Source organism: Cheilinus undulatus, linkage group 5 (genome assembly GCF_018320785.1).
Source record: "Cheilinus undulatus linkage group 5, ASM1832078v1, whole genome shotgun sequence".
NCBI lineage: Eukaryota > Metazoa > Chordata > Actinopteri > Labriformes > Labridae > Cheilinus > Cheilinus undulatus.
In genome coordinates this window covers 27,389,129-27,407,550 of record NC_054869.1, presented here as the reverse complement: position 1 = coordinate 27,407,550, position 18,422 = coordinate 27,389,129, and the positions used below count along the sequence as shown (strand labels likewise).

At 39.3% G+C, this 18,422-nt stretch overlaps 1 protein-coding gene across 1 annotated transcript in view; it reads right to left on the bottom strand.

The window, feature by feature from the left end:
• Positions 1-18,422, bottom strand: part of ksr2 (kinase suppressor of ras 2) — a 180,262-nt gene that overhangs the window by 104,778 nt on the left and 57,062 nt on the right. The window contains exon 5 of the mRNA XM_041786621.1: positions 16,173-16,674. Within this exon, the coding sequence (XP_041642555.1) occupies positions 16,173-16,674 (502 nt within the window). The remainder of the gene's footprint in view (positions 1-16,172; positions 16,675-18,422) is intronic.

Genomic DNA, 18,422 nt, shown 5'->3' with positions numbered 1-18,422 from the left:
CTTGCGTCTTGGCGTGGAGCAAGTTATTTGCATGAACTTTATTTGCACAGATATGTGTGATTAGGTGATCATTTGCATCTGGTGTGAGCACAACATCAGACGCTTTGGCAATATAACACGCTGCTCCGTGTGACACACCGAAATACCTAGCCAGCACTAACTGCTAAGAATGAAATCAACCTTGCGAGATTTAAGATGCTGAGCCAAAGCATGGCAGAACGAGCTAGGATAAGAAGCAGCAGAGCCCCAGTGAGCCCCAGCCCCAGTCTTGCTTTGCAAGATGTTATTTGTGAGATTTGGGATGTGTTAATTGGGAGGGGCTTTTTGCCCTTGTTAGACAAGACAGCTGAAGAAAGACAGGACATATGGGGAGAGAGATTAGGGGTGGACATGCATCAAACAGTGCAAGGTTTGGGATTTGAACCTTCGACTGGGATGTCAAGATTTGCAGCCTCTGTCAGTGGGGAGCTGCTCTACCAACTGGTGCCCTGCTGGTGGCACTTAAACCCAGACATCTGCTTAGAAGGACTTTCCTTTAAAATTCTGCATAAATGGTTAAAGGACTTAAGCTTGTATAGCACATCTGAAAACTATAAGGACATCAGAAAACTATTTACACTGTAGGCTACAGCTACCCATTCACACCACAGTTATACACTGATGGCAGAGGTTGCTATGAAGATTGTCCATCAGTATAAGCCAGTCCCATTCATACGCATCCATACACATTTACATGCCACTGACAAAGAAGTGAGAGCAAATTGGGGTTAAGTGTCTTGCCTAAGGACACATCGCCATGTGATCTTCCTACTGCGAGATGGCTGACTACTGAGCCACAGTTAGTGTAGTACCAGATCTTAGGCTTGGAAAGGTTCTGCTTTACATTTGTGGTCCAGGCTCTGTCACTAGCAATGTCTGTACTCAGGAGAACTTCCTTTATGGAGAGCAAACAGGGCAGACTGTAGTATACTGTAATTTAATCCAAGAATCCATTAATGGTCATCTCATCACTAGCTTCAATAAACGTCTTAAAAAAAACATCTGCATGCATGTGCAGCTAAAAGCCGTCTCTTAACCCCCTTTAGCCTCTAAAGTTGCTTCCTAAACAGTTAACAAATACAGGAGAGTAGAGAAGTCTTGGCCAGACATCCTTCATTGCTAACAGCTGGCCTTGAAAGGTTGGCCCATGGCTCCCAGAGGACAAATCAATGTCAGACAATGGCTGATGGGTTCTGAGATTGGATTAAATACTTAATCATCATCAAACAATAGCTGATGAGTAACAGGATTACATTACTGCTGCTGAAACCACCCTTTTTCTCACAGCTTTTCCTGAATAATACAGCCAAAACCTTTTGAAACATGACTGAACTATATAACTTGAAACCCCACCATAATTGTGCTTTTTACTGAGGTGTTTACAAAACTACTGATCTACAAAAACACCATTAAGGGTATCTAATATGAAAGCATTCATACATTTGATAAATTGGTATCTGGTGTTGTTTTTCTTTATTAACTCACAAACATCTGAAACTCAATTTAAGTGTGACAGCAGGTTCAATCCAGTGGGGTAAACATATTTTCTTACACAGGTTCATACCCCTCGTAGCTGCCCTCCAGTGAATTCTCTCTCAGCTCTTGATCTCCGTCAACACTACCACCTCATCAGAGTTTACTCCGCACCAACGAGAAAAATAAATCCAATAAAAAATGTATTTTCTGTCTAAATTGGTAGAAGTTACGGATGACTGTAGAATAACACATTGACAATCTCTCAAAAGAGATGTATAATGAGAGGGGAGAATGATAGAAAGAGAAGGAAACAGAAAGAGAAAAGGAGGGAGAGAAATATACGACGTGTACAGCAGCTCGGTGAAAGCAAACAGCTAAATAAGTCATGGAATAGATGCAAATTTGCTTCCCCTGAGTTTTGCATGCTCGAATTACCCTGAGAGAAGCAGAGGGTGAATCATGCCAACCTCCCGGCGCCATGTGATTTATTAGCAAACATCCAATTCAATAAGAAAGTGCTTAACATTCAAAAAGCTGTGAAAATCTCATAAGGTGGCATTAACTATATGATATTACCGCTTCCACTGACGGAGGGAAAGACAAGACAAGAGAGCGTGGAGAAACAAACACGCCCACTTTTCCAGAACGATCCTGGTGTCACGTGCCAAGTGGGGCTGTGACAGACTGAAAACTCACTTGGCCTTTTCCACACATGCATGTTACCACTCATTTACATAGACAACGAGGTTCATTAATTGACACTCCAGCCCAAAGAGTCTCTACGCTTTGAAAAGGGCAGAGAGAGAGAGAGAGAGAGAGAGGAGAGAGAAGGGAAAGAGAGACTGAGACCGAAAGAGGAGACGAGAGAAATAAGCTAACTTAAACAGCTGCTGCTTCAAAATGAAATAAAAGAGGAGCTGGGTTCATGTCGCACTTGTGTTTTCAAAGTAAAACTCTTAAAATGTGGAAAAGCACCAAGCACACACCTTTCCCTGTTGTTAGTAATAATCAGTTTGGTGATTGCTTCTTTTCAAAGGGTACTTTTCACAGTCTGGTATTTTTAATGTATTTTCTCTTAACTAGCTTTGTCACTTGCTGCCAACAGGCATCCAAATGAAAAAATGCACCTTTAAACAGAATGAAAAGCTTTCTTCTAATTCTGAATTGGTGAGTTAACCTGAGGAAGGGCATTATGAATGCTGAACACGTACAAAAAAAGAGCAGCACTTCAACAACAATCCTGCCCTCGTGTTAATGAGGCAAGGCATCCAAGCTGATCACAAACCCACCAACATCACCACAAGTCCAGGGATGCCTCCCTTCCTAGATGAGCCCGACCCTTTTTATGTGCATTTTGACGGGAACAATAAGGAGGTGGCCATCTAGGTTCTTTTTCCTGCAGCTACCAGCCACTCTCAATCACCTCACTGATTTAACTGCTGCACTTAGTAAGACTCACTGGCACAAGGCTTCCCCAAACATGACCTCAGGGTCTCATGGTAGAGCTAGAAAAGCCCTCGGGGAGCGCAGACCTCCACCAGTAGCCCTATCTCCCAATAGTACAGAATCCTTTAAAAAGTTCCTGGATCCAGACGGTGATCTAGATCAGTCCCAAAATCTAATCAGTTCTCCCTTATGCCATTTCTGACATTTCCTGAAAATTTCATCAAAATCCGTCCACAACTTCTGTTGCCAACAAACAAACTAACAAACTAACAAACACTGCCAATCACATAACCTCCTTGGCGGAGGTAAATATGGCACAGGTTTGTTAAAACACAACTTATTTTGACTTTGTTAATGAGGTTAAGTTTCACTAAAACATAAATAAAAAATAGGGGTGTTAAAAAATATTGATACAATAAATACTGCGATATTTCAATATTTTAAAATGCTGGATCAACATCTGCAGTGGTTTTGTGATGTAATCTCAACCTCCGACCGCTAGTTGACAGCAGACATTCAGCCGTTTGACCCTTCCCTCTTCTCGTTTGTTTAGACAACAAGATCACATGAGCCGTTTGCTTGTGTCTATTCAGCAGAGTGGCTTCTTTGGCTGCATTCAAAGCGGACTTAGACATGTTTACAAGATATGCCACATCAGAGTGAAATACTTAGACAACACTGCTAGCTCATAGTGAGACATCATAGCAATAGCATTACAGCTAACAGGAAATGAGCGAATGCATCTCAACAGACTCTGTAGCAGAGCTACTGCTGGTCTGTACTCATGCAACCATAATTACACAAACAATACTTTGTTTAATTTGTAAGGACCTGTGCCGTCTGAGTGTCGTTAAGAATGCTGGCTTCCATAATAGGATGAAAACACAGTAGCCTGTTAGCTCATGCCCTCCCCACAACACAGACCAACAGTCCTAAGGCTGGGCATGAAGACCAGCTTGTCACCCAGTCTCCCTCCACAAAAACCTTGACATTAAGTAATGATACAAACTGATATAACATGCAACATAAAAGACTAGTAAAGTAAAGTATATTTACTCTAAATTGATTTCTTTATTTCCCTTTTCTTTCAAAAAATCCTGCAAGCATTTCAATTCATCACAAAAATGAGGAAAATCCTCATTTTCAGATTGCACAAAGATAGTTAGAATGCTGGATAATGCTGGACTACATTTTATTAATAGTGTTAACAAGCTTGTATTACTATATCTTAAGAATAGCTTAATTCTGTTCTGTTATATTCTAGTTATTAATTCAAAATTACAGTTGTAATTTATAGCATATAGCCTTGCTCATAGTCTTACTATATATATTGCAATAGATCATTTCATTCCCCCGTATCGAAAGTCCAAGAGAAGTTGAATAAATACTTATTTCAAAGACTGAATTTACTTCCTGCTTGCACAGAGGATCAATCCACAGATAACACATGCAAGATTCACCACTACTTTAAAGACAATGTAATGATCCATTATTGAACTTAGAAATGACAAGTGTAGTACTGATTTAAGTTCCCTCTATTTTGTTCTTTGTAGAAATGAATTGATTTTGATTTTATCATTTCTGAACTTCATGAGGATATTTAATTCTGAGGTCTGAGGATGGTAAATCAGTACATCATATGTTGAAATGAGAGATCAGGGAATGATACACAAATCTCTCAGCTGTGTCAAAAGGGTAACGTCGGCTTGATTTACTGCTTGTGCAAGTGTGTGTCTCTTCAATTAGTACGTGTGTGTTTGTGTTTGTGTGAGTCAGTGTGTGCAGGTGCTCAGTGGGGTAGGGAGGAATTGACTGACTGCGGAAATTGGTTCTCACATTTCAAAGTCAAATTAGTAAATGTGGGGAGAGGATGGCGCCATTAAACGATTCTCACCTCGCTGACAAGATGTTTAATTGGAAGTAACATTCAGAAGTCAACACATTAACAGAAAAACAAATGATGTCTCTGAGGTTCATATGAAGAAAACCAGACAGGTTCTCAAAAGATAATCTCAAACATGTGAGCTGAACCTCAATCTGAGGATTGATTTTATGACAGACATGACCAGTGAGGTCACGTACAGTTAACAGTGATTTGATGGGATCGTCATGGAGAACCAGGTGATCCTTCAGTCATCACACTTAAACAAACAGTAATGTAAGTGCCATATCGATCCCACACAGCCATTCTTTTAACCCTGCTGTAGAAAATTCCCCTCCGAAAAAACAGGATGCCATGGTTGATGAAATCATTCGTTACATGAACCTTTCTCTTTGGGTAAATTTGAAAGTATCACTCACTTTAGGAATAATAATGCCACTTGAATTTAAAAATAAGTTATGGAACAATAAAGACAAAAGAACAGACTAAATGGAAAACTGCACAGAAATCCAATATTTTTATGAGTGGCACACAGTAAACAATAATGCACATACTTGTTCTCTCATTTTTTAGGGACCAAAAAGTGAAAAAATTATCCCCCTGTGACTAAAAAGTCCTCAAAATATTCACATTTTTACAAAAAAGTAATTGTGCTTTTTTGTATTGGCTCTATATGTACCATAATTCAAAGCAGTCCCTGTCTGCAAAGACACAGAGGGCCACATCACAGGCTCTTTATCTCTCTTTCTCTCCATTATGAGTTATTTAGGCTGTCTCCTTCATGATTTAAGTGTAGAGACATGCCCAGTTTAGAGAAGCACGATGCAATGTGGGAAAACAATATGGTGGCTTATACTAAGCTACCAGCAGAAGTGATCAAAAATGGATTAAAATGGATAAAAAAGATGTTCAGTATCAAAGTTACTGGTGTGAATTTAATCTTCAAAAGTCCCAGAAAGTCACCTAAGTTCCAGGCTTGCTAGAAAAGCTTCCATAGGGCTACGAAGGCATAAATAGCATCATTAGAAAGGCACAATGTCAGGTTGCAAGAGAGAAAAAAAAGTAAATGGCCACAATTTATGGTTCAAAAGGTTTTTTTTTTTTTTAACTTAACTTCATTTGTGTCCCTTCTTGTCGTATACGAAAATGTTGGTCTAAGAGGGTTTAACAAATTAAAAAACAGTTCATCAGGTTGGTTCTTAAGCCTTACTCAAGGTATTAAAGAAACTGTCAACACACTCTTATTTCACTTGTTGCACAACATACGAAATGTATACTACCCCCTAGTATTTAAAGTATGCCTCCACAAGCTATACCCCTGCCAGACAGTTCAAGTGCAGCCATGAGTCAAGAAGGTGTAGCTCCTAAAGCTATGATATTGTACAAAACCACTGCCACAAAAATATATATGTAAGGCCACAATGATGCATGTTTGTTTTAAAGCTTGGACTAAAATTCAACTCTTTCTCTCAGCCAGAAGAAATGATTATCTCTAAATTGTTGGCTTGGAGGTTTTATTGATGTAGGACCAATGAAATTATACACACCTAAACTATGACGCCTGGCATTTAAATCAGGTAGTTGGAAATCTAAGATATTAATGAAGGATTGACGCAAAAATAGAAAAAGATAATGAGACCTGTTTGATGGCATCAGCTGCGAAAGAAAGGTAACCATGCAACTGACAAATGGTTAAACATGATACTAATTGGTGAGACCATGATACTTGTCAAGACAAATAAGAAGTTTTATTTTTACACTTCTTATACAAAGCAAGAGCCTGAGTTGTTTCCATAGGAACAAGAAGAATCCGCTCACATCAGTCTTTTCAAAGTGAAGAGACAAAATCAGTGGTGTCTTCACTTACAGATACGAAAACATCCTTAATAATATTAACGGTACCTGATATGTTTCATATGTTGTATGTCACATGTGTTAATAAATGTAATAAATATGTTATAATGTCCACATGTAATGGGCAGGAAATAATAAGGGTACCTGCAGGCACTAGGGTATCTGTTTGCTGAAATTTAACCATGGAAGAGACTGCAGCAAGTTTTCTGACTATGGCTGCAGAAATACCCATGAACAGCATCAAACACAAGACATCTTGTGCAGGTTTAGAAAAAAATTGAAATTAAGTCTCAGAAAGCCAATTATCATGCACTAAAAGCTCTGATCGGCAACTTAAGAGCCATAATGAGCATTTACTGTAGTTGTATTTAAAAATACAAATATTGACTGTAACTCTGACTGCCCCTTGTTATAAATTAATCAGGGAATTTTCCTGGAAGCTTCACACAGTGATCAGATAAGAAATAGAAAATTGCTCTATAACCAGATTTCATTCTACCAATTTTGAAAATGTCCATGTATGATGATAAAGTTCATCCTGAAGTTTAGAGGAAACTGTGATGGCAGTTAAAATAAAACTTCAGTTATCTTACATACATACTGGGCACACATTTGATGCATTCTATACATTTACTTCATTTTCCCATGATGAGTAAACTTTTACCCTCAAGCTCGCCACCTCCTTATGCTATCTTATTATAAAAATCCTGCTTATCTAGCCCATTTATCTAGAACTTTTAAAAACAAGTGAAACTAACTTATCACAGTAAAAAAAAAAAAGATGTTATATCAAGATAAGTCTCAAGAAAAAAGAAATGAGCTTGCTATGAGCAAACAGAGCAAAATACAGTGTATGTCCGCTTAAGACCTCAGTACGTTTCAAATGCTGAAACATCTCTTATACTTTTGTGCTTTCCTTCACCATGGCAGCGTTCTTTCACTCAGGCCTCAGTCTTTATGCTGCGCTCTGCAGTGATAATGACATACTAGGACATATCTCATTAGATGAAGGGAGAAAAATGTCTCTTGGGGTCAGAGGGTAATCCTATGCTTTTGTGTCATGGCCACAGTGTCAGGCAATTAAGCAGGCGAGAAAATGAAGACGTAAGGAGAACTGTGAGCTTATTAAAATCTTGAGGTTAGTAATTGGAGGAATGGTGTCATAGAAGAGCAGTTGGTAAAGTATGAAGTTTCCTTTTGGGTAGTATTTTATTTATTTATTTGACTGAATGATTAGGTAATATAATTTTGTTTGCACTTTGGGTTGCCTATGGCTGTCTACATTCAGGGAACGTATCTTATTGATGGACTAATGTAGTGCTTCCCATAGTGGGTGGGCCAAAGGGATACTCTGAGAGTACCAACTAGGTCATTTACAATAAAATAAAACCACTAACATAATTTTCAATTCAAATCACAAAATTACAAATTAGTTTTTGTGTTTGCATAGGAGCTACAAATCAATTAAAAATCTTTTTTTTTTTTTAAGATTTATTTTTGGGCCTATTTGTGCCTTTATTAGATAGAGGAGGACAGTGGATAGACTCAGAAACAGGGAAGAGAGCAGGGAGAGACATCAGGGAAATGGTGCCACAGGCTGGACTTGAACCCTGGCTGCCCGCGTACACGGGGCGCGCCTTAGCCACTCGACTACCGCCCTGCCCCTTAAAAAACTTTTTAACAATTTTTTTTATTGTTAACAGCTATTATTCTCTCTCTGTTAACAGCGATTAGTCCCTCTTTCTCTTTCTCTCTTTTTGTGTCATTTTACATTTCATTATTTGCAACTATTTTTAGCTAACTTCGGATCTTTGAACTGTCTTAAAGTAAGGGCCACTGACTTCCTACATGGATACAGACCTGCTTTTATTTTGAAAGAAGATTAGGACAATAGGTTGAATAGTGTACTACACAGCTCACATCCTGATTACATGAAATTACCAGTGCCTTTTGAGACAGATTCCAAAAAAAGAGGGATTCTGAGTCACATGATATTTTTAAAGTTGGGCTGTTGATATTAACGCCTTAACTCTTGTGATTAATCTTGAAACTTAATGCATCAAAAAAATTTTAACACAATTTAGCTATATGACCAAGTTTGATCACAGCTCTCTCCCACAGTCCAGCGCAGGTGTACGTGGTGAAAGTGATGAGTGAGGAGACAGGCCCAAGTCTGTGTTGGCAAGCAGCCATGTGGTGGATTTCATGAAACAACGACTCAGCCTACATCACAGTGTTGCCTGAGTTGCAATACCTTTGGAGGGAATTCAACAAAGAATGAGGAAGCCTGGGAGACACATTATTCCAGGAGAACCTTGCAGCAGGACACATTCTCCTCTCTGATAGGTGGAGACCTGAGGAGACTCTGCAGGGGATCCACAGGTGATAGCTTAGCTTAAGCTTTTGCTTAAATTTTAGCACAGTCAGTGACAGTTGGACAGTCGAGTACAAGAGCTTCTTTCCTCCCTTCAACGTCATCATCAGACAGAAGTGCTGCAGAAAGCCCACCGGTACCCCAAGAAAGAGATACAACTGTTCTCCCACCTTTGAAGGACCTCCACAAGACTTTAAACTGACTGCAGATGGCGCTGTCATCCTGCCCCTACTGGTAGGAAGACAGCGCCAAAACCTGTATAAATCAGCTGACGAGACACGTCACGGCAACATCGCGTGACCACTCTGAGGAAGACTGCAAGTGAGCAGTCGAAACTGTCAGGTAAAAAAGATAACGCTGGTCTTTTAAAAGAAATTAAACAGAATAAGTTACTAGTGGACCAAATGAACCTCACTGGACTAGCACCTTAAACCACTCGACCATCTGCGCACTCTAAATGATTAATTCTGAGACTGGTTTTTGCTCCTTTTGGTGGTTTTGTCCTGTTTTCACAGTGGTGCCCTGAAAATTATTAATCTTTTAAATAATAACACTCATTTTTTTTATTAATAAGTAGAATCATAATTATCAATATTTAAACAATAACCAAAATAAACAAAAAAGCTGTGTGTTAGCAGAGATGCTAACATCAACACAGGATCAAGCTGTGGTCATCAATCTAACCAGGCGTAGTACAGCAGACCTGGAAATAGACTGAAAACCTAGTGTTTATATTGAAATTCTCTGTTCATATAATAAAAATATGAAGCTAAATACTGTGAGTCTCATGTTATGGTTGTGCGATGCATTTGGTGGGCCCCAGGAGATTTTCAGGTTTCATACTGGACCACAGCATACTTAAGTTTGGGAAAACCCGGCCTATTGATTAGGTTGCGCCCCTTGTACAGATGCTGTAGTCTTCCAGTGGAGAAGGCCTGGGTTCAGGTCCAGACTTTGGCTCCTTTCCCATGTGTCATTCCCCACTGTCTTTCCTTATTTTCCTACTCTCCACTGTCCTGTCCTATAGAGGGTATGTGTGACGTCTCAGGTAGTGCGAGGCAGCCGCTGAGTGGCAGAAAGCATGAACTGGTGACAGAAATCAGTAGGTAGTGAACAGTAAGCGGTGTTATTCCAGCTGAAAAGTGCTGTCTTTTTAAAAATGACACTTTGATTATGTTCACCATGTCCACCATGTGATGAATATTTGCTTAACCTCACTCCCTACGTCTATCTCATATTGAAGTAGGCTAAATCCAGATTTTTGTAAACAGATTTAGTAAACACGCAGAGATCTTTTTAGATATTAGCTAAAGTGAGAAGAAGTAACCAAACACTGAATAGGCCTGCAGAGAAACAACCGGTGTAAAGCCTCATGTTAACAAACTTTTCCATGTTAATTCAGTTCACATCCATCACTGATGAACCAAGCTGATGTGTGCTTGAAGGCTTCACTTTCTTTACTTAAAACAAAAGTCCATTATAAATGTCAGGAAAGTCGATATATGACCACATTTCAATGTCAACAGTCCGCAGTGTCTTCAAGAAACGGTATGGATCTCTGTCCAGTCCAAATATCCCTAAAATAAATGGATATTAGTCTTTTTCTCTCGTTTTCATCTGTTCCTCTTAGAGCAGACAGGCGTTTTGCCACTCAGACTGGCCTTGCAGTCAGCATGCTGAAAGGGACGTCAATGCATACCCTCTATTCAAATAAAAGCACACATCCCAAAAGCAAGGTAATCAGCTTTTTCTCTGTTGATTGTGTTTGCTTCTGTGAATCAAATAGAGACTTCAGGTTTACTTTCAGTACTTTTAATAACTACTTGAAAACTCATCAAAGTGCATTTAAGTTAAAGAAAGGCAATTAGTGGTTTCCCTTTTTCCCTGATGTTGCTAGAGTCTTGTAAAAGAACAGTTTTCTCAGTACAGGACTTAAAAAAGAGACAATAAAGGAGCTTAAAGGACTCCTACTTCAGGTATTAACTTCTTTTTTTGTACATTAACCATTCCCTTGGGCAGACAAATGCAACAAACAAGTATGAGTGCCTCATGCCAGAAGTGAACCACAGACTTGATGCTTGCCAGCACAGTCCTCCAACCAATTATGATGTATTATGAGAGCTACATGGCTATCTGAGAAGCCAGCAGATCTGTCCTGTCGCAATGAGTCCTAACATTTCCAGACACACACAGGCCATTGATTAGCAGGGCTCAGCTCACAGCCTGCAGTCTATCAGCGTTCAGGGACCGGTAATCAATTCTCTAATGCCGTTTGAGCCTTTTCACTGTGACCATGATTCACTCCTCACTCTGCAGTTGCACAAGCAAGGACCCAAATGCATATATATGTGTGCACCAACGAGCACATATCAAATATGACCCAGATGGCTGTCGTAAAAGCAGGGGATGACTCCCAAATATTAACTTACCAAGTGAAGCAATGATAGGGCACTGTCATCTAATGGTACCATCAAAATGAGAGCAGCTCTCCTGAGGCAGACTCTGGTTCCTGATTACCAAGCAGTGGTGGACGCTGTTTGTGGCTAAATCTGATCAGAATAGTACCAGACCGGAGCAGGGCCGGTCAGGAAGTCAGCCTGGAGGCCCCTTATCTCTACCGACAGGCTGTGGGTTCTTTATGGGCAATGATGTCCTCCAAGGAATTAATGTGATTGGGCTCTGGTGGAAGATTATGTTCAAGTGAAGCTGCAGAAAGGAAAGGTGGGGCTATAACTTTAGCTCTGCGTGACTTGGGTCAGATGGACTTCGCACAGATCAGAGTGTTCATCTCTGAGGGTTTGCTTCAGCCAGGCTATCTGCTGAAATTTAGCGACCAGTAATAAGGTTGACCATTAACTCAGGGAAATCTTGTTAACAATATAATTTGGATGACTAACCCATTTGTGTAACTACATCTCTAGGTTCATAAAATTAAGCTTCAAATCATGAAAAATTAGGCAGTAAAATCTGCTCTAGGATGGTGTAGGCATGTCTGTTGAATGAGCTGATGCCACACCAACTCAGGAGAAATAGGATCCTCTCAAATTTACAAATGCTTCAATCTGAATGGAGAAAAGCACTTATGCTATAAATCTGCCCTTGACCTTAAATTGACTTTGTGATTAGAGCGCAGCTGCCTGGCTCTGGCCCAGAGAAGAGACAAGGTCCGTTTTCTCGCTCAAATCTCTGTTATGATACTTTCAATGATCCATAGACCACTGTGGCTGATAGATTTGGCAAATTTACCTCACAGTGACCAAAAAAATAGCATTTAACTTGCTGTTAACTTTCAATAAAGGCAGTGACAGCTAACAACAGACTGTACTAAGACGAACTGCTCTGTGATTTTATATTGTAGTGTCAGAGGAGCAGTATCATTCCCCACTCATATTTGCCCTGCCCAAATTAACCCAGACAGCAAAGAGGTGAAAAACTTTCGAATGGTCTAAAACCAAAATTCAGTCACATGTAGATCTCAGTGTTTTCACATGTTTACAGCAACCATATTCCAACACATCTAGTGTGTTAAGACATACGTTTTGGATTTCACTCTGCAGGGTCTTTAACACTACTTCATTTTGCCACATATGGATTACTCTGCCTGAAGCACACTGATCAGCTGTTTGGGTCTACAGGCTTCAAAAGAATAACTTCAGAATGACCAAAAATTAAGTAACATGACTAACATTAATATCATTAACACATTTTCTCCTGAAATATGATTATGAAACATAAATGTTAACTAGGAAGTGGCTTAAAGTGGCTCTGATCACTCTCTGGTTTTTCAGTATTCATCATCTTCACAGCTGCTTTTCAATCAAGAATAGACAAACTGAGAGAAGTTGTCCAATTCTCAACAGTCGTATGACTTACGACCAAGAATATAACAGTAAAGCATGGTAACTTCATTTGAGCTACCCACCCTGAGCACGATTCACAGGAACACGGGGAAATATCTTATCGTTCATAAACATCAGTTTCCTCTCACAACACATTACGAAACTTTGAAACAACATACTTGAGTCGTAAAGTGGCTCGTTTAAGTCTTGTAAGCAATTTGTATAATCCATGAACTCATCACTCAAAGGTACATTTAACATTCCTCTTTTATTTGTCAGAGTTAAAAAAAATATGCAACAATGACAAAGCACTGTGTGAAACTGTGTACACTGTCATACTGTGTAAAATTGTTACTAATGGCTGAAGCCACCACAGTGTGGCATGATTCTCAGTTGTAATAGGTACAATCCTTCAATCAAGAGTTTTGTTAAAGCAAAAATTTGCTGTACTAGTGCTTTACTTACGGTATGTATTTCCATTTTATATCATTTCAACTCCACTACCCACCACTGAAGCACTGGTGCACTCTAAGCTCTATGATTATGTGTCTGCAAGCTGGTGTTTAAGGGGATTTTATCCACTGACATATTTAAAATTTCATTAGAATTAATTTTTATTTTAAAAAACATGATATGTCATGTAATAATAGTCGTTTTTTTAAAGTGCCCTTTAAAGTATTTCACTATAATGTAGATGGACACAGGCACTAGAGTACTGATTCTATCAGTTTAATTTGTATTACTTAAGGATTGTTTTGTTTTTGGTTTTTTTTTGCTGATGTACTACTTATTCTAAATTTCTAAGAAAACTTTTTTTTTTTTTAAATGTAGAAAATGAAAGAATAATTCAAATTTATGTTGGGGTGTTTAGAAAAAAGCACCATAAGGATAACATATAACCTAAGAAACACTTTCTGATTGTTTTTTATGTAAGAGTGATAGCGGTGCTTTGGAGTGTGACCTTGTTAATGGTTTCAGTTTAACAAATTGCCGTAAAAATAAGGTCAAATTCAAAAGTATTACATCGTTTTCCATTAAAACAGTATGGTACTGTAGAACACAGTGTATTCTGGGAAGTAATTTTGAAAATCATGCTGTCTTCCATTAAGTACAGCATTTTACTGTGAATAGCACTCAATCATGGTTATCAACACAAATAGACCCCAAAAAATACAGGTTAGCACTGTATTTGGAAAGGAAACACGTTAGAGATGAGCTGACTTGGAGGTTTATCTTCAATATCATTGACATCACTCCTGTTCATTCTTTGGCATATACATAAGATAAACATAAGATAAAATGTGTTTTCTCTTTGAGGGGATTTTTGCTCACTGTGATCATATTTTGACAGTCATAGCTGAGGTATTAGAAAGATTTCTGTTTACAAAAGTTAAGCTAGCTTACAGCCTCCTCATGCTGTCTGTGATCTTGTTGGGATGGAGATTAACTTACTTTTTACCAACAAAGTTGGTACAAAGTATTTAAAACGAGTGAATAGTTGATGTGTTTTCTTTGTATTGCTGCACTACTGCCATTGGATATTAGTACTCATAGTGAGTCACTGCATTTAATATGTTGTCATGTTTTAGTTAAGCTAGCTCTGCTGTATTAGTGCAGTAGAAGTATTCCTAACTGTGTCTTTGCTCTATTGTCATGTTCAAATTAAACTCAAATAGTCATGGTTTTGTTTTGGTAATTTTAGCCCTTGTTGGAATTGCAGTAAAAAATATTGAGACTCTCAGCCTTCCTCTGACTCCTCATCAGCGGTCGTGTCTCTAGGTAGGTTCAATAAATAAACATACTGCATGAAGTTAATCTTTTAAGCTTTTAAGGTTTCTCTGTGTTACAGGAGAAGGTGAACTATCTTTACTGTCAAGACATACATCAGACAAGACTCTTTCTGATATTTCTTTTATTTTCTGTTTTTAGGTGGAAGAGTGTCTGTGACTGGTTAAAGCTCATGTTCTGCCTCATGGGTCAAGTAAAGGGTGCAGCCAGTTTGAGGGCTTCTTGCTGTTACTGAGCCGAGTCTTTCACCTCATGGAGGCTTCCTGAACATTTACTATAAAGGTCAGCATTATGATCTCTAATTAGTCCTTATTTGTCTCAATTTCACAGCCTTTGCTCTAAATCCCTCTACCACCCATAAATGAACTACTTCTATATCAAAAATTGGTATTAACTGGTTCTCTCAAGAAAATATATTTTACAAAGTGCAGTTAAGTTCTGATGGCAATTTACATTTATTAAAGTTAAAAGGAAAGGGCGTCAAACAATGACATTGCACTATGCCATATTTGGGGTTTTAGAGATCCTCTCCCAGAAAATTTTGGGTGTTAACCCTTTATTTCATCTATTGTCGTTTTGTAGTTTATTTTCATTTTCTAATTTGTCATTAAAGTAAAGGGACACGTAATCATTTTAACATCCTCTACTTTATGCATGAATGTAATATTTCACATTCTAGCAAGAATGAAGCACCATCATTCACACAGTGGTCAAATGTTGACTGAAAGCTGTAGTGTTACATTACAGGAATATGATCTATTTTTCAAAGGGTGTTCACTTTTAATATTTAATTAATTATTTTTTTAAATTTAATTTTTTACTCTATCTTTTTAACCATAATCTTAATCTCAATGTATTATCTTCTTTAGTACTGTTTTCTACAAAAAGAAAAACCGTAAATCTGTTTAGTCTTCTTCTGTTTTCAGTTGCAGATTGTCAGCTCAGAAGAAGCATTAACTTATCAAAACTGTCTAAACTAACTCCACAGTATTACCAAATTATACCGTGTACAAAACAGCTGCACTTTCTAAAAAAACAGCAGAAGATGACATTTAACAGAAGAGCTCCAAAAACAATAATTTCATCTACAAGAGGGACATAATAAATACGCTCCAGAGTACAGTGTATGGTACAGTGAACAGGAGCAGGAGGGCAGTGCAAACAGAAAGAATAAATCAATTAACTGATCCCAGATCGTATCATTTATCCAAATATAGATAAATATATCGACTATTACATCTGGGAGTGATGCCAAGGTATAATCTATGTATAATGCTGGGTGTTATTTATCTTTGTGTATTTCTCATAAAGACAGTAGCCTGATCAGCAGAGAAAAAAAAAACACTTGCACATACATGAGGCCCCTCACAGCTGCTGAGGACCAACACCATGTGCATGTCCTGCAAATAGGAAGAAGTAGCCCTGAAAGTAAAACCAGTTTGTTAGTGAAAATTCAGCAGAGTTCATCACTTACTTTGGTGTCTGTGTATCCTCCAAGCGGTTCCCCAGCTGAAACTCGTGGGATTTGCTGCGATGCAGAGCTGTGAAGCCTGGCAGCAGGTGGATGAGCTTGCGACTTGGCGGAGGTGGCGTTCCTGGGGCCTTGACTTTGTTCCTTCTGCGCATAGGGGGTGTACCAGGTGGGGTCATTGTGTTGACCACCAATGGAGTCCGAGGAGGCGTGTGGCCAAAATGCCTCTGGCGGGGTGATGGGGGCAGGGAGCGATGACCAGAGTCCAGTGGAGGGAAGAGCCCTGTAGCAGGGCTGTCGACGGTCAGTCGATCGGCATATAAAGGGGGAGCCAGGGCCTGGGGGCTGTGGCACATGTGCTGGTTGTACTTGGACTGGACTTTGGGGCTTTGGGAGAGCTGGAAGCGAATCCACTGACTGGCCTCTGGCTGGCCCACTGGAGTGTTTTCTTTGCCCGATTCAGAGGTGGGCCATTGGATTGACCAGTCCTGCTTTGCTTGGCTCCCTGTTGGAGGAAGTCAAAAATGGAGCCAGAATTAAAATCAGTGTAACATCTAGTAGGGACAAACTTACATCAGAGGAACACAGTGACGTGAAGTGAAGACCCAGTGACTCTGAATATTCCATATGTTTTAGGGATGATAGATATGAGGTATGGGAATGCATTTTGAAACTGTACTTACGGGGATAAAACCACATAGTTCGCAGTCACACTGTATGTTATATATTAAAGGTCACATATTATGCAGAATACACTTTTCAGGCTTTTCTAGCAAAAATATGTGCCCCTGGCCTGTCCACAATCCCCCCAAGAATCAGAACCACCCCCCCCACCCACACCCACCATCTCCACCTTTCAGAAAATGTGTACTGAAACTAGACATCAGATTTTCTCCTCATGATGTCATGTGGGAGGTTAGCATCACCCCCTGGTTCAGTAGGCCCTCCCTGCTTGGAAAAAAGTTCCACCCTTCTCAGCCAAGAAGAGGATCAGGAGAGCCACATCCATTAATCCACACCCATTTCCTGAGAAGGGTGTAGTCAGGGGTGGAGTCAGACAGCTCAGTATCATTTAAAGCCACAGACAGAGACAGCTCGTTCTGAACAGGGCTGGAACAAAGGGTTTTTGAGACATACAAAAGTCCAATACTGGAGTGTGTTTTTTAGAAACAAACTTCACAGGCATGGTTTAAGGACCTTTGAGACCGATATAAACTTGTCTTAACAGGGTAAAATATGTGACCTTTGAAGGTTAGGTGTTCGTGCACAACTGCTGATTGGAGGTCACATGTTTTTGCTAAGGCGTCAGAAAATGATTAGCTTAAAAGTTGAGCGATACATTAACTTCAAATTTTGGTGAAATTTACAAAACACCAGCTGAATCTTTTTGTACTTTAACTGAGGTGCATGGGGAACACTGCATGTCACCACCACATGTGTATGACTGGCACAAAAGATGTGCAGACAGAGAGGATTTACAAGATGATGAATGTTCTGACCGTCCATGCACATCAGAAACTTCTGAAAACACTGGACGACTCAGTATAAGAATGAGAGCAGAAATGGTCTTCACTGATAAAGAGATAGTTCAGAAAATTTTGGATGAAATGACAAAAGTGTGCCAAAGTTGTCCCAAAAGTTCTGTCTCCTGATCAAAAGGAAAAACACAAGCTAATCTGTGGAGACATTTTGGAACAAACTGAAGGAAACCAAAATTTTTAGCTTGATTACATGCAATGAAACTTGGAACTTCCTGTATGATATATACAAGACAAAACAGCAGTTAACGCATTGAAAAACACCGTCATCACCAAGAATGAAAAAAGCACAACAAAGAAAGCAAATTCAAGGTCATGTTGATTGTTTTCTTTGACTGTAAGGGGAGAATTTTGGGGAGTGGGTTCCAGAAAGGTCAATGGTGAATTAATACAATTACAAACACGTTCTAAAAAACTAGTAACCTGACGTGCCGGACATATTTGTTTCACACATCCATCTGGCAAACATCTCATAGACAGCATTTGGGAAAGGGCAGAGCCTTTGAAAAAAAAAAAGGAAGGTGACTGGATGAATGTTCTGTCTGTCACATCTTTATGCCAATCAGAGCAACAAAACACGTGACGTAGCTGCTACCGAGCTGCACCCCTATCGAGCAGTAAACTCCATAGAGAACTGCAGAACCCTAGTCGCTGATTGGTCCTGTCACTTTCTAGCTGGGCCCAAACTGTTTAGACGGGAGCTTTGCATTATGGA